The sequence below is a fragment of the Taudactylus pleione genome, unplaced genomic scaffold (assembly GCF_031769625.1).
Source record: "Taudactylus pleione unplaced genomic scaffold, aTauple2 ptg000468l, whole genome shotgun sequence".
NCBI classification, from domain to species: Eukaryota; Metazoa; Chordata; class Amphibia; order Anura; family Myobatrachidae; genus Taudactylus; species Taudactylus pleione.
This window is the reverse complement of record NW_028284870.1, coordinates 341,848-358,468: the sequence shown is the minus strand read 5'-3', so window position 1 is coordinate 358,468 and position 16,621 is coordinate 341,848. Positions and strand designations below refer to the sequence as shown.

The 16,621-nt window shown below is 48.9% G+C and overlaps 1 protein-coding gene across 1 annotated transcript in view; it reads right to left on the bottom strand.

Moving 5' to 3' along the window:
* Positions 1-16,621, bottom strand: part of PXDN (peroxidasin) — a 147,933-nt gene that overhangs the window by 34,085 nt on the left and 97,227 nt on the right. Inside the window, exons 15-16 of the mRNA XM_088448851.1 lie at positions 15,929-16,037; positions 6,127-6,284 (exon numbers count right to left, since the gene is read on the bottom strand). Of these exons, the coding sequence (XP_088304977.1) occupies positions 6,127-6,284; positions 15,929-16,037 (267 nt within the window). The remainder of the gene's footprint in view (positions 1-6,126; positions 6,285-15,928; positions 16,038-16,621) is intronic.

Genomic DNA, 16,621 nt, shown 5'->3' with positions numbered 1-16,621 from the left:
TGATCCATGTGCTCTAATCATTCCAACGATGACAAAGCCAGGGAAGCCGTAAGACCACTGTAAGGACACAGTCAAAGACAAACGACCCAGGTCCAAGGCAAAACCAAGGACCCTGAGACAACAGGTCCGGGCAGTGAAGCATCAGGGATGGAGTATCGATGTAGAGACTCCGAAGATCCAAGTACCCCTGACATCTGGGGCAAGCAGGAACCACCAGCAGGAAAGCATCTCCGTCTCGATTGAAAACACTTCCAAAGACCTCGAGGAAGAAGGGAGACCGGAGAACACAGGTACACAAAGTGGAAGGACCACTTCACCGACAAAGAGTCGCTGAAGTTTGCTTCAGAATCCCCAGAGCTGAACTGTAACACCCTAGTGTGATAAAGTCAGAAGGCCATGAGGGTCACCTCAGGGGGGCCCCCCCTGCTCACCAGGAGATGAAACCTCTCTTGGGGAAGAGACTAGTCCCCGGGATGCACGTCGTGACGGCTGAGGACTCCCGCTTCCCAATGGAGAGCTCCTGAAATGAACGCTGCCGAGATGGTCGGGAGGAGACCCTCGGACTATGTCCGAATATGTGACATACCTGTCATTGCCACCCAACGAACAGTGTTGCTAAAAAGGAAGCCACTGTCCTGACCCTGTCGGACTGAACCTTTTCAGGTTCACCGGGAAACAAGAGTTATGCCAGAGTAAGTTAATTGACAGGGTGGAATCGACAGACGTCCAACTGCACTGAAAAGGATTCGGTCCAGACACTGTCCCTAGCAAAGAAAACCCTGGACGAGATGGCCATAGCCACCCGGACAGGGACCGACTTGCCTCCGGAGAGAGCATCATCGTTTGAACAGTTATCCGACAGAAAAAACTCATTCCATCTGGAGATGAGCCAATTATGGAAAGGCCTGGAATGGAACTGAGCCCATTCCACCATGCATCCCAGAGTGTAAAGACATCTGTCGACTGCGCAGACAACCATGTACTCCTAATGGAAGAGAGGAGATTCCGTCTTACGCCAGAAGAATTCTCAGATTCTGAGAACCCAGCAGGGATCCTAGATGAAGAATACCCAGAGAGGGATGCAGGGAGGACTTTTTCCCCGTTGATTAAACGTCTGCACCCTGAAGAAGCCACAGTCATCCTGACCTGGTCGTAAAGTACCCCGGTGATCCCGCTAAGAGCAGGAGGCCGTCCAGGTACAGGAGCATTGGGATATACTGAACAGAAGAACTGTCAGAAAATCCAAAACGCTGGTAAACCCCTGTGGGGCTGAGGACAGTCCCAACAGGCAGAGCCCGAAAAATTGTAAGTGTTGCTGTGATACAGCAAACCTCAGCCCATGCTGAGGAAAGGTCTCTGTAAGTACCCGTAGGCACGCGTCCTGTATATCCAGTGATACCCTAAAGTCCCCAGGTTCCAAACATCGTATGATGGAGCATAGGGATTTCCTCCTGAGCCCAGGTAGCTTTAGGAACTGGTTCAGGGAATTGAGACAGAGAACAGGCCAAAGAGGACCATTCAGCCACCGCACCAGAAAGAAAACAGAACAACCAGTCCCTCACTGAGATAGTGGGGATGGCCCAATTAGCTCCGCTTACCGCAACAACTGCATAGCTTTCTGGATCTGTAAGGCCCTTGTAAAGAGGGCGTACCCTCCTACCCACGTAGCCGCGGCAACTTGACACTAATACCGGGCGAACTGAGAAAATCGGTATCTCCCAGTTGTAGGCCTGTCCCGTCAGACTGAAGAGATATCCGTAGGTTCAGAAGCAGGATCGGCTGGCAGTCCAGGCCTGCTCGGTACTGGATATGTCGGCCCTTGTAGATGCCGACAGTCTACGAAGAAACAGACCTTTAGGCTGACCGAGAGGACAAAAAAGACTTAACAGACTTAGTCTGAGGCCTTGTAGTGTGCATAGCTGAAAGCGGTAAACTTGTCGTTAGTAATACTGCCAATGTTACTACAATCTTGTCAAGGTCAGGACCAAACAATATCAACCCTAAAGATGGTATCTGCACCTCTGCATTCTCAGAGCGCAGCCATAGGGTATTACGGAGGATACAGTCGCAGCCGGAACTCTGAAAGTTAGGAGACTGGTATCCAATATAGGCATGTCCACCTATGACAACTGCATATATTACATGAGCGACCAAATACATTTGAACCCCCGACGTGTTGGAGGGGAAAAAACGTTACAAATGCATCAACCCAATATGCAATAGTATTAACCAACCATGCTATAGCCATGGTAGGATGGGTAACAACTCCCGAAAGCAAGTATACTGATTTCAGGCAGAGTTACCACCTACGGATCCGAAGAATCCGACCACGCAGGAATGGGAGGCGTAGTAACGTCTGTAATCAGACGAGTAACACGCCCATCCCCCCCAGGAGGGGCTCGTGATGCCCTCAGGGAATTTGGGACAGGAGGCCAAACACTGTTGTAACACCTCCTATCTGGCAACAGCCAGAGTCCCGCTATGCGATCCACCCGCTAGTCAGCAACAGGTAACCCGAAGGCACGCAATACTGAGGGTGTATGATACAGGTGCAGGTCAACATTCACTCTAACCAGAATGGACCTGCTACCAGCCCTAAAGCAGGGATAATAATACCTGAAATAGGCTTCCCCCCGTGTAAGAGGGAAAGAGCCCCGAACAGTACCCAGTTCACGGCAGAGCCAACTGGGAAGTAACCACAGGGCGTCAACCACGCCAATTAGCGTTTCGTAGAAAACGACATCCACCCAGGGTGGCTGTTGTGGTAATCCCTGCAAGGGGAATGACAGACTATTGTGGCACCAGGGGGAATTCATATACTGCAAAAAAAACCCTGCAGGGAGCGGTAGTCTGTGTCACAGGGGAAGAGTGCAAGAAGCTGCGAGATACCCTGAGATGAAAAGGGCAGTATGGTGAAGTAACCCCAAGTGAGGTACAACAATGGGGCCCGCCCGGCGATCCGCAATTGAGAGGATCCCGAGAAAACAAACCGCCCAAGGGGGTCGTGAAAGAGGCCGGCACCAGATGACGCCACATACAGAACCCTTTATGAGTCAAATCCTCCGCACTAACACCTGCAGCACATGACTTGCAGGATAGTAAAAATGGGTGCAGTATAACGCTCTATCTCCTGGTCAGACATATCTGACCCATCTTGGCGGAAATATTAAGCAGCACTATACTGGTCCTGACTGATGCCAAAAATAGCTGCAGGGACCCATTTTCAGCGTATGCAACACACAGTTCCATCTAAAATATGGCAACGTGCAGCACGCAACAGTATGTGACAAACCACACAAATATTAACAAGTATATAAATGTGAGGTCTCAGAACCACCCTAAGTACAGCTGTATTAGGGCAGATAAAGAAAAGGGATAGATATACACTGACAGGTGAGAGAATAAAGTACAGTCAGCACTAGCATAAGTCACATACAATGCAGATATATACATATATACATAAACATGTCATATAATATACTGCACTATTACACTGCATTCAACTGCCCAGATTCAGTGTCTGGGAAGGCTACAGCGCTGTGTACACTGACCTGATGGTGAGGTACGCAGGGGGACTGGACTCACTGCCATCTCCAGAGATTTCTGCTGCACCACAGAGATAAAATGGCCGCTGGAGACCTCAGAAGAAGCGTGGCCCGCGGAGGAAGCAGCTCAGCGACGCCAGACTATGGATACTGAAAGGCGCGCTGAGCTGAGGGGAGGAGCCGCTGTAACAGGGAAGGCTGCCTCCCCTGGCCGGCTATTAACCCCCGGGACGCCGGCTCCCTGCACCGATCGTTAAGTCCCTGGTGGTCTAGTGGACACACGGGGTATGGGGGGCCCGCCGCCACTGCCGGCGCCTCCGGTCTGTCCCCTGAGACCGGAGGCACAGGACTGCATTTGAAATGCGCGGATCACCGCAAGCGGTGATCCGCGACCTTACCTGCTCCCCGTGGATCCGGCAGCAGTCCTGGGCGCCCGCAGAGTCCGGCTAGTACAGACTCTGGGGTCCCGCTGAGATCCCCAGATCTGTACTGGCGTCTCAGCGCCAGCGGGGTGACGGAGCGGCAGCTTAGACGTCCTATGGACAGTCCGACGCTGCCGCTCTGAAGAGTCCAAAGTCTATGAAAAAACTTTGTCCCTAAAAAAATAAAATAAGCTTAGGGGCTGCTAATCAGCTCCCCCTGCGCTAACGGTGACCCGACTCCGGCCGGGCACCAACTTAAACTGAGGTGCCTCTGGCTTGGGGGTGGGGTTATAGGGAGAGTGGACCCAGTGCATCCTGGGAGCTAAAAGCTTTAACTGCGTGGTGCCCGGATTTGGTTCCCAACCTATACCCCAAGGTCAACCCTGTGGACCCCCTATGGACCCTGAAGTAGAAAAATAAAAACATAATTAAAAACATACATACCTGTCTATAAAGGACCACATAACCTGTTTTGTTTAAAATTAAAACTTTTATAACAAGGAATAATGTATTGTAGTCCCTACTGTGAAATAGAGAAGGAAATTAGAAGACGCCTTAGTCATATATAACGGCACTGAGCCAAGGACACAGTTTTAATATGGTATTGGGGGCTTCTAAAGGTCAATCTTTTGGACCAGACTTGAAGAAACATCTGAAATCATCGGAGACTGCTTCAAATGAGCAGATAAATTTCATCCATTTACGTTTTATACAATATTAATATATTAATATGTGGTTTTATTGACCTACAGGCATATTTACAGAGTATTATTGAATTGCAACGCACCTACTGCAGCGGGAGTGACATACTCTGAAATTATTTGTAATGCCCGTACTGGTCATGGTTGATCATGGTTAGATTTAGCATGTATAGGTTTTTAATGATATATATGTTTTATGTGACTTAGATGTCATGATAAAATGTGTGTATAGCCAATAAAGATAACTGCAGTTTTATAACATGCCCCCAGTGTGCGCTTGCCACGCCCCCAGTGCGCGCTTGCCACGCCCCCAGTGTGCGCTTGCCACGCCCCCAGTGTGCGCTTGCCACGCCCCCAGTGTGGGATTGACCAGACTAATTGATACGGGTAAAGGTTACATAAGCTTCTGCGCTCCCTTAGGGACCAATACGTGAATTCACCTGCATATATATCTAGCTTATTTTTAAAACCAGTCTATTAAACAGCATCTTTGCTTTAGGGAAATCTTTATGGCAAAAGATTTTTCTCCGTGTAAATCTACTGTTCGTTTTTATTGAAAAACTCTCAAGGAAAACTATTCTCTGCTTACTGGTGTAGTTTAGCCTGCAAGCAACAAGTGAATTAATAAAAAGTAACATACACAAGTAACATACCCTTACAATTAATTCCAGGAATATTTTAAGAGAACCATGACTGAGCTACTCCCAGTATTTACTGGATTGACTTTCCCTAAAGCATTCATTACACTGTCAACATAACGTCTCTTCCTGTACTGACCTGTATCAATGACAGCAGTGGCACTGAGTGGCGCTGACCACAAAGGCGCCCAATAGGACTATATGCAGACAGTTCACATCACTAAATGCCAGACAATACCTGGTGTTGCACAAATACCAACATTAATATACAATATCCTCAAATGACTAGTTTAGCACGCCACAGACTTTATGAATTAGTAGTGCCAATAAACTTTTACTATGTATCTAGTACACTATACGTGAATGAAAATGCAAAATTTAAAAAAAAAAAGAGTACCATACACAATCTAGGTAAAAAGGCTAAAAATAGGCCCCATACATGTGACCCGCACCATGCATTGTTATGCTTTATCCATGACACTATACGAATACCTTTGCAACAAAAAACTAATCCTAAGTACCTAGCGAAATACACTGTACAATTGGGAAAAAAAGTAGCATAATAAAGGAGAAAGTGCACAACACGGAAGTCGCGCCGGATGGCGCATAAACGAATACTGTAGGTGTGAGAGGACACATCTGTACACAAGGTGAGTAACATGACGGCAGATCTCCTTCCTAAACTTTTCCTAATGAAATTAAAATGGGAATTAGAATGGTTTTGTCCTTTATAGAGAGGTTACATAATACCAATGACCTCTAGTTTCCTTATCTTAATTACACCTTACAGGAGATCACACGTGGAAATAGAAATACTAACTTGTCCCATTGAGGTCAACCATCAAACCATCTTGTACATGCTCTTGAATCAGCTGAAGGGTCCGTTCAAATATTTCCCCTGCTCTAGCTTGCTCCACTGTGTAAGGATCTCTTGGATACCTGAATAGGGCCAGTAGGTCGTTTGGAGAACGGGGACGACTGGAAGGAAATATAAAATAGTTAATACAATACACAAAGTACAGATGTAATTTTTCATAATTTATTCTTACAGTCGTACGAATGTCATTTAACATTTCATCCTAGCTAGTTGGATAAAAGCGTACAGTTAATGTATTGACGTAGCACCCTTATTTGCTATCATCATCACTAGGTACCAAATATGTGGTTTTCCCTCCCCCATCACCTTCATATCACTACCAAACACTACTACGGTCATCAGTACCCTGGCAACCTTTTCTGGACAGTTGCCACAAAGGGCCCCTTGACAACCTAATGGATGGGTGCTGTGGCCCTCCAACCAGATTCGGTAAACACTCAACATTCTTTACATGTATTACAATGAAATACAGTGCCTTGCAGAAGTATTCACCCCCTTGGCTTTTTACCTTTTTTGTTACATTACAACCTGTAATTTATTTTATTTTTTTTAATCTGAAGTTTATGTTATGGATCTGCACAAAATAGTCTAATTTGGTGAAGTGAAATGAGAAAAATATATATAAAAGAATCTTTATAAATAAAATTCAGAAAATTGGCATGTGCATATGTAATCAACCCCTTTGCTATGAAGCCCCTCAAAAGTTCTGGTGCAACCAATTACCTTCAGAAGTCACAATCAGTGAAATTAAGTCCACCTGTGTGAAATCTAAGTGTCACATGATCTGTCAGTATAAACACACCTGTTCTGAAAGGCCCCAGAGGCTGCAACACCACTAAGCAAGAGGCATCACACCATGAAGACCAAGGAGCTCTCCAAACAAGTCGGGGACAAAGTTGTTGAGAAGTACAATTCTGGGTTGGGTTATAAAAAAATATCCAAATCTTTCATGATCCCCCGGAGCACTATCAAATCATTCATCAACAAATATAAAGAACATGGTACCACAACAAACCTGCCAAGAGAGGGCCGCCCACCAAAACTCACAGACCGGGCAAGGAGGGCATCAGAAGCAGAACAGAGACCAAAGGTAACCCTGAAGGAGCTGCAGAGCTTCACAGCGGAGTCTGGTGTATCTGTGCATGTGACCACAATATACAGTACACTCCATAGAGCTGGGCTTTATGAAAGAGTGGCCAGAAAAAAGCCATTACTTAGTGATAAAAAAATAAGACGACACGATTTGAGTTTGCCAAAAGGCATGTGGGCGACTCCCCAAATGTATGGAGGAAGGTGCTCTGGTCAGATGAGACTAAAGTTGAACTTTTCGACCACCAAGGAAAACGCTATGTCTTGCGCAAACCCAACACATACCATCACCCCAAGAACACCATCCCCACAGTGAAACATGGTGGTGGCAGCATCATGCTGTGGGGATGTTTTTCAGCAGCAGGGACTGGGAAACGGATTTGAGTTGAGGGAAAGGTGGATGGTGCTAAATACAGGGATATTCTTGAGCAAAACCTGTTTCAGTCTGCCTTTGATTTGAGACTAGTTCACCTTCCAGCAGGACAATGACCTGAAGCATACTGCTAAAGCAACACTCGAGTGGTTTAAGGGAAAACATTTAAATGTGTTGGAATGGCCTAGTCAAAGCCCAGATCTCAATCCAATTGAGAATCTGTGGTCAGACTTGAAGATTGCTGTTCACAAGCGGAAACCATCCAACATGAAGGAGCTGGAGCAGTTTTGCCTTGAGGAATGGGCAAAAATCCCAGAGGCAAGATGTGGCAAGCTTATAGAGACTTATCCAAAGCGACTTGCAGCTGTAATTGCCGCAAAAGGTGGCTCGACAAAGTACTGACTTTAGGGGGTTGAATAGTTATGCACGCTGAAGTTTTCTGTTATGTTAACCTAAATGTTGTTTGATTCACAATATTAAAAAAAAAACACAATTTCACAGTTGTAGGCAGCTGCATGTTCTGTGAATTAAATGATGCACACCTTCAAACAATCCATTTTAATTCCAGGTTGTGAGGCAACAAAACATGAAAAATGCAAAGGGGTGAATACTTTTCCAAGGCACTATGTACAAAATGTATCCTCCTGTAGAACAGAACAACATATTTGTACAACCTCTAGAATTCCAAAACACTTATGTAGGACAGATTGTTCTCACAAGCCTAAATCACCTTAATACACAGACACTGATAACAAAATATATTCTTTAGGTATCAGGAGTTGAAACAGGGACACACAGAATATCCTCCAGCGTTCAGCCAGCAATATGTTCAACTCCCAGTAAACAAGTCAATTGCTTCTACATGCAGTTTGCAGTGAGGGTAAATATTAATCAAAACTGCACCCAGGAATTAAACCTATGAGGCAGCATATCATACGAATTTGTGTGTGTTTTTTTCTAGGAAACAATTTGGCACTACACTGTCATTACAATATCCAATAAATGCTCCAAGTATGATTTAAGTTGTTGTACTGCGAGTGTGCGAAACTAAAGCATAACATTGAATACGAAAATGAATAGGTCAAACATAAATAGCAAATATTATTTATCTCGCGGGACAATCCTCACTCAGATGAGGAGTCTAATTTGAGACCGACAAGGTGCACTCCATCAAGTAGAGAGGACAGACTCCCCTGACCACCTCGGACTTCGAAGGGCGCCGCCAGACTGGATGGATCACCGGACAGGAATGTTTTTAGAAGTATCATTTAGGTTTTCAGTTCTTATTTCAAGAAAAACTAAATGTAATTTTACTTTTAAGTCCATGTTCAATAGTTATTATGCACGACATTAAGAGAAACAATATAATTTCATAAGTCAGTTTTTAGGTCATTGGAAAATACACTTCAGAGTGCATAAAATGATTTGAGACACTGCAATCTTCTGAATACCCCTGCTTTCGTTCACGTCATAAAGAAATGTACAGATGTGTCCACATACATCTATCCCGCATGCACTACAAGACACGGGAGCTTTGTGCGCCTCGGTAGCGCCAAGCGTCATTTGTGCGACTTTTTACCTCAAAATGCGTCTTGTATCAATATTTCACGATCTAAGCCAACTACGTATAGAGGCAACAGGACAGAAGAAAATGTAGCTACTTCAAAGCAGATGGAATATACAGGACATATGTCCAAAATAAAATGACTATCCTGCGTCATGCCTATTGGTATTAAATATATCCTATACCCTGGTATTTCCTTTTTAGATTATTATACAACAGCACATTTTACTGAATATGTATATAAAATATAATGAAAAGTACCGAACAAAAAAATATGAGATATGGTAAGAACTTACCCTTGTTATCTCTATTTCTACGAAGTCCATAGGGTTCCACAGGATACCTTGGGGTATAGGTGTGACGTCAGTCGCAGGGCACCAAAGAGTTAAGCTTTCAGCCTCCCAGGATGCACTAGGTCCCCCTCCTATACCCCGCCCCCGGGCCAAGGCACCTCAGTTAGTTACCAAGCCATAGGCCGGAGGAGGAGAAGGAAGAGAGAGAACAAAGATCTGGACACATACAAGAATCACATTCTCACCAGAGGGAGACGGAAAACCGGTGACCAGAGCAAAGCCCATCTGCAGCACAGGTGCGACAGGGCGGGAGTCCTGTGGAACCCTATGGACTTCGTAGAAATAGAGATAACAAGGGTAAGTTCTTACCATATCTCATATTTTCTACTTCAGGGTCCATAGGGTATCCACAGGATACCTTGGGGATGTCCCAAAGCAGTATCCTTTAAGGGTGGGGACGCTCCTGTGCAGAAAGGAGAATCCGCCGCCCGAAGGAAGCATCCTGAGAGGCAAAGGTGTCAAACCTGTAATACCTCACGAAGGTATGGACAGAAGACCACGTAGCAGCCTTGCAGATCTGAACTGCCGAGGCACCACGTCGAGCTGCCCACGAAGGACCCACAGACCTAGTGGAATGAGCCTTCAGAGAAGGAGGGACCGGTAGGCCTTCATGAAGATAAGCTTCAGAAATAGCCATACGGATCCAGGCTGCCAAAGTTTGCTTTGAAGCAGGCCAACTCTTTTTACGGAAGCCAAAGAGGACAAACAAAGCGTCCGACTTCCTAAACGAAGAAGTGCGGTCAACATAAGTCCTTAAGGCCGGCACAACATCCAAAGAGGCCTCACCCACGGAAAGACCCGGTGAGTTAAAGGCCGGAACAACTATTTCCTCGTTAATATGAAACTGGGAAACAACTTTGGGAAGAAACTCGGGCCGAGTGCGGAGCACTGCCCTGTTCCCATAAAAAACCAAGAAAGGGGGTCTACAAGAAAGAGCCCCTAACTCAGAAACACGTCTGGCCGAAGCAATGGCCAGAAGGAAAACAGTCTTAGCTGTTAGCCATTTAAGATCCACTGAGCCCAGTGGTTCAAACGGCGGTCCTTGGAGAGCCCTCAGGACCACAGCCAAATCCCAAGGCGCCACAGGTGGAACAAAGGGCGGCTGAATGCGGAGAACACCCTGCATAAAGGTGCGCACATCCGGGATTGTAGCAATCCTACGGTGAAACCAGACAGATAGGGCCGAAACCTGTACCTTCAAAGAAGCAAGGCGAAGCCCATGATCTAGTCCCGCTTGCAGGAAGGCGAGAATCCGAGACAGACGAAACTCCCGCGGTGCATAACCTCTCGGTCGACACCACTGGAAGAACGTATGCCACACGCGATGGTATATCCTCGCGGAAGACGGTTTCCGAGCTCGTAACATGGTACTCACCACAGAGCTGGAAAACCCCCGGGACCTCAGCATGGCCGTCTCAACAGCCACGCCGTCAAAGACAGCCGAGTCAGGTCCAGGTGAAGGCAAGGACCCTGAGACAGAAGGTCCGGTCGTAGCGGCAACCGCAGAGGAATGTCCACGGACAGACCCTGAAGGTCTGAGAACCAGTGCCGTCTGGGCCACGCGGGAGCTATCAACAGGAGCGTCCCTCCTTCCTGTTTGAATTTCCGGATTACCCGTGGAAGAAGGGAGACCGGAGGGAACAGGTATGCGAACCGGAACGTCCACCGGACGGACAGAGCATCCACCAGAGACGCCCCTTCGTCTCTTGTGCGAGACCCGTACACCGGCAACTTGTTGTTGTGCCGGGACGCCATGAGGTCGATTTCTGGAAGACCCCACCTGTCCACCAGTAGTTGAAAAACGTCCGGGTGCAGGGACCATTCCCCCGGATGAACGTCCTGGCGACTTAGAAAGTCCGCCTCCCAATTGAGCACTCCCGGGATGAAGACCGCTGATATGGCCGGAAGATTGTGCTCCGCCCAAACCAGGATCCGAGAGACCTCTACGAGAGCCGCCCGACTGCGAGTTCCTCCTTGCCTGTTTATGTAGGCCACGGTGGTAGCGTTGTCCGACTGGACCTGCACCGGGCGACCCTGGAGAAACCGCTGTGCCTGCTGGAGAGCATTGAAGACCGCACGGAGTTCCAAGATATTTATTGGAAGCTCCGCTTCTGTCGGCGTCCACCTGCCCTGGAACAAGTGTGGACCCAAAACTGCTCCCCAGCCCCGAAGACTGGCGTCCGTTGTCAACAGGACCCAATTTGGAACCCAGAACGGACGTCCCTTGTTGAGGTGGGTCGTCTGTAACCACCACGTAAGGGACAGGCGAACCTCCTGGGTGAGCACAATCGTCTGGGACTTCAGAGACTGAGTCAGCCCGTTCCATTTGGACAGGATCAGGTGCTGCAGAGGTCTGGAGTGAAACTGGGCGTATTCCACCATGTCGAACACCGACACCATGGAGCCCAGTAACCTCATCGCCGAGTGTAAGGACACCCGGCGGCTGTGCAGACAACTGCGCACCCTTGACTGTAAAGCAGAGATCTTGTCCTCCGTCACGAAGATCCTTTGCTGTCCCGAGTCCAATAAGGCTCCAAGATGCAGAATCCTCCGAGACGGGATTAGAGTGGACTTCTGCCAGTTGATTAGCCAGCCGTGCCGTTGCAGCAGTGCAATGGTCAGGTCCAAGTGGCGTAACAGGAGCTCTGGAGATCCTGCCACCAATAACAGGTCGTCCAAATACGGCAACATGCGGACTCCCTGCAGCCGCAGAGAAGCCGCCATGACCGCCATCACCTTGGTGAAAACACGTGGTGCTGTTGCCAGGCCAAAAGGTAACGCCCGAAACTGGAAGTGGTCGCTGCTGATTGCAAACCTGAGGAACTGTTGATGGCGCCAAAGAATAGGGACATGCAGGTAAGCGTCCTGTATGTCCAATGACACCAAGTAGTCCCCAGGTTCCAGCGCCAGAATGATGGACCGTAGGGTCTCCATCCGAAACTTCGGGACCCGCAAAGACTTGTTGAGTGCTTTGAGGTTGAGAATCGGACGATATGACCCATTGGGTTTCTGTACCAAAAATAGATTTGAATAGAAACCCTGGCCCCTCTGGGAGAATGGAACCGCCACTATAACTCCAGCCTGGAGCATAGTGTGCAATACCTTCCGCAGCTCCGTAAGCCTTGTTCCGGTCTGATGGGAGACCCGTGGTGAAGAAGCGAGCCGGGGGTCTGTGCCGGAAGGAGAGGGCGTATCCGTGGGAAACCACCTCCAGAACCCAAGTGTCTGTCGTAGTGGTCGACCAACACTGGGCGAACTGTAGCAGGCGGCCTCCCACCCTGGGATCCCCCAAAGGGAGGCCCGGACCGTCAGGCCGCAGGCTTGTCATCTGGCTTGGGGGCCGGACGTCTGGTACTCCATGCCTGCTTCCGGGGCTTGACCGATTTCTTAGGGCCAGCCTGTCGAGGAAACGACTGTGGTTTGGGCCTGCCCTGGGCCCTAGATGACCGAAAGGACGATGGTCCCGAACCAGAAGGAGCAGCGGCCGACGGGAGACAGGCAGATTTGGCTGCCGCCAGCGTGGCCACAATCTTATCCAGATCCGGACCGAAGAGAACTTCTCCGGTAAACGGCAACGCTTCCAGACCTTTCTTGGAATCTGCGTCCGCCTTCCAGGATCGCAGCCACAAGGTGCGACGACCAGCTACCGCTGCTGAAGAAATTCTAGACACCAGAGTACTAATGTCTAGAGCCGCCTCGTTGATGTAGGTGGCCGAATCACGGAGATTGCCAATCAACTCCGCCTGATCGGCCGGACAGTCGGATTCAAAAGAAGCCTCTAATGAATCCGCCCAGCGCTCCATCGCTCTGGCAACCCAGCAAATGGCCATAGCCGGCCGTGCTGCCCCCCCCTGCAAGGGAATAAGCGGACTTCAGGCAGATTTCTACCTTGCGGTCCGTAGCATCCTTAAGGGAGGACATGGATGGCATCGGCAATGTGGCACTACGGACAAGACGGGTCACGTGAGAATCCACCTGTGGAGGGGATTCCCACTTAGCAAAATAATTATCCGCGAACGGATAAGCCACTGCCAGGCGTCTCTGCGGCTGGTATCTTTTGCCAGGTTGTTTCCACGCCTCCTCTAAATGGTCCACCAACTGACCCGAAAGAGGAAAGACTGTGGCATCGCCCTTCACATCTTTGAAAAAGGCATACTTAGATTTAGCCGCTGGGGGAACTTCGTCCTCAATCACCAAGGCTGTGCGGACCGCCCGAATAAGTCCAGGAATATATACTTTGGACTTAGCATCAGCGTCCTTAGTATGGAGAGGTTCCTGATCGTAAGGATCTAGAATCTCCCCATCATCAGACGTCCCTTCGTCATCCTCATAAGGAGCGGACAGAGACGCCACCGGCCTTTTATGAGACCGCATCACAGACTCCCCTTGCAACACATCCGACAAGTGCTGTACAGAACTCGTCAGGGAGTTAACCCACGCTGGCTCCTGAGAACCCGGGAGCGGGGAAATAGGGAGACTATGGGGTACCACCAATTGTCGTGGGAACCCCTGCATGGGTGACGACACCACAGACTGCTGGGACAAACCCATCGGAGTAAACGCGGGCTGCGGAGCTAACTGGCCCACTAAAGCTGTTAACGCCTGAGCGAAACAAGCCCAGGGCGGCTCCTGTACCGGTGCTGTAACCGTAATAGGCCGCGCCATGGACAAACACTGCCGGCAAAGGCCCTCCGCGCTACCCTCCCCCTCCGCTAATGGTACTTTGCACGTGGTACACTGTAGCCGGAGGGGAAAATCACTTTCAGACATGATGGCACCACGTATGTGACCTCTCTCACCAATTAAGTATTAAATAGGCGAGAGACCACCCTGCAGCACCGCACCGCAAGGGCTTTAGCAGAAAGAACAGGGACAGTAATAAAGCTGACAGTTTAGAGAAGAAAAGTTACAGGCAGCAGCGCTAGCACAGTCACATACAATGCAGAGAAATAACAATTCCTGCACTAACAGCGCTGATCACTCAACTACACAGACACAGGGCCTGGTAGGACACAGCGCTGCATACACAGACCTGACCACAGCGGAGGAGAGGTATGCGGGGGGACCCAGACCACGATGCTTCCGTCCAGCGCTTCCAGCAGCGTTCACCATGCGTTCTGGAGAAGATGGCCGCCGAGGAGCAGAGAGGAGGCTGGCCTGGGGGAGGAGCGCTGCCACAGGACCAGTCGGCAGCATGCAGAGAGGGCTGTGTGCAGCGGGGGAGGCGCCGGCTGTGAGACAGGGAAGGCGCGCTCCCCTGGCATGCATTTAACCCCGGGGACGCCGCAGCGCTACCGCTCTGCTGCGGTCCGCTGTCCCAGGGGGTAGTGGAAGCGCAGGTTGGTCGCCTGGCTCCACGCTGCAGCCAGTCCCCAGGGAGCCCCCTGCCTGGGGACTTAGGACCATGTGATCAGTGGGGACCCACCGCGGGACCCCGCTGCTTACCTCTGTCCCCCTTGAATCCGGCCATGGTCCGGAGCATCTGGGGTCACCGCTAGCTGTGACCCCAGACGCCCACCAGCATCCCCGGATCAGTACCGGCGTTCTGGTACCGGCGGGGTGTAGGGAAGACAGCATGGACGTCAGGACTGACTGTCCATGCTGTTCATCCAGATGTGCAGCCACAGCTGCATGAAGAATAAGCTTCAGGGGCTCTTCTAGCCCCCACTCCAACAGGTGCACCCGACTCCGGCCGGGCACCAAACTAAACTGAGGTGCCTTGGCCCGGGGGCGGGGTATAGGAGGGGGACCTAGTGCATCCTGGGAGGCTGAAAGCTTAACTCTTTGGTGCCCTGCGACTGACGTCACACCTATACCCCAAGGTATCCTGTGGATACCCTATGGACCCTGAAGTAGAAATATATATATATCAATTTATATTCAACATCAGACTCTGCTTATGTAAAAGGATGTGATCTGTGATTTTAGATAACCCAATACGTGACCAGAAAAACAGAAATGGTGGAGTGCTATGCAACAATTCAGAGTACATGCACTGATAAACATACTGCAACCTGAGTGGATCATTATAAGCGGACTGTCCTCATTTGCCTGCTGTTCCAAAACACCTAGCATAATAAAATCGTCAGTCAGCTAATAAAACTGACACGGACGGCACAGGGTGTGAGTAATGGCATCAGTCAGTACCAAGAACAGACTGGCCTTATTAGGACAACTCTGTGGAGATCCTGCCTCTGCAATGCCGTTATGCAAAAGGAACGACAAGACTCCTAGAAACACGATCTACATTTGTTTGCCATAATTAAAACAATAATGCAAGTGATCAAAGTGTACATGTTAAAACGCATCTGTTTTTCCATAGAAGCCATTTGTCCACACTCATCATTTAATTAGAAGCTCATATACCTGTCAAACAAATGTGACCTTGTTGTGTTTATTGCCCTGTCCACTGTCGCGATGGCTTCATTAATCGATACGGTAACAAACGGGTCTCCAGTGCGGCTGACTTCTGGAACTGTAGGAGGGGGGAGGGGCCGGGAAGAAAACAGATTTAATTGTATAAATGAACATCTTGGAGCTGCTAAACCAGTAAACAAATGGGTGCAATACATTCCGCCAAGCAGGTGTGGTGCAAGGTTGTCTTAATGTCTCCGTACACACTGTCAGACAACTGATCTACGGTGGTAAATGTAAGTGAAATATGCAGATGTGTCCACATACATCTGACCTCTGTGCGCTACAAGTCGTGTTAAACATAACGCATGAGCGCCATGTGACTGTAGCGCCAAGAGTATTTTCGTGCGACTTTTTCTCTTTGAATCAGTCTTATTCGCACAGCGATGCAGATAGTATGCACAATCAGCTTCTGCTGATTAAAATGATATGCAGCATGTCTATATTCTGTGTGCGACTGTGGGTGTACCTGCATGCGAAATGCTACGTAACAGTGTCAACAGCTGTGACACTGTAACGCAGCATTTCGCATGCAGATGCAGTCGCACACAGAATATAGGCATGCCGCATATCATTTTAATCAGCAGAAGCTGCTTGTGCGTTCAATTCACATCGCTGTGCAAATAAGATGCATTTAAAGGGAGC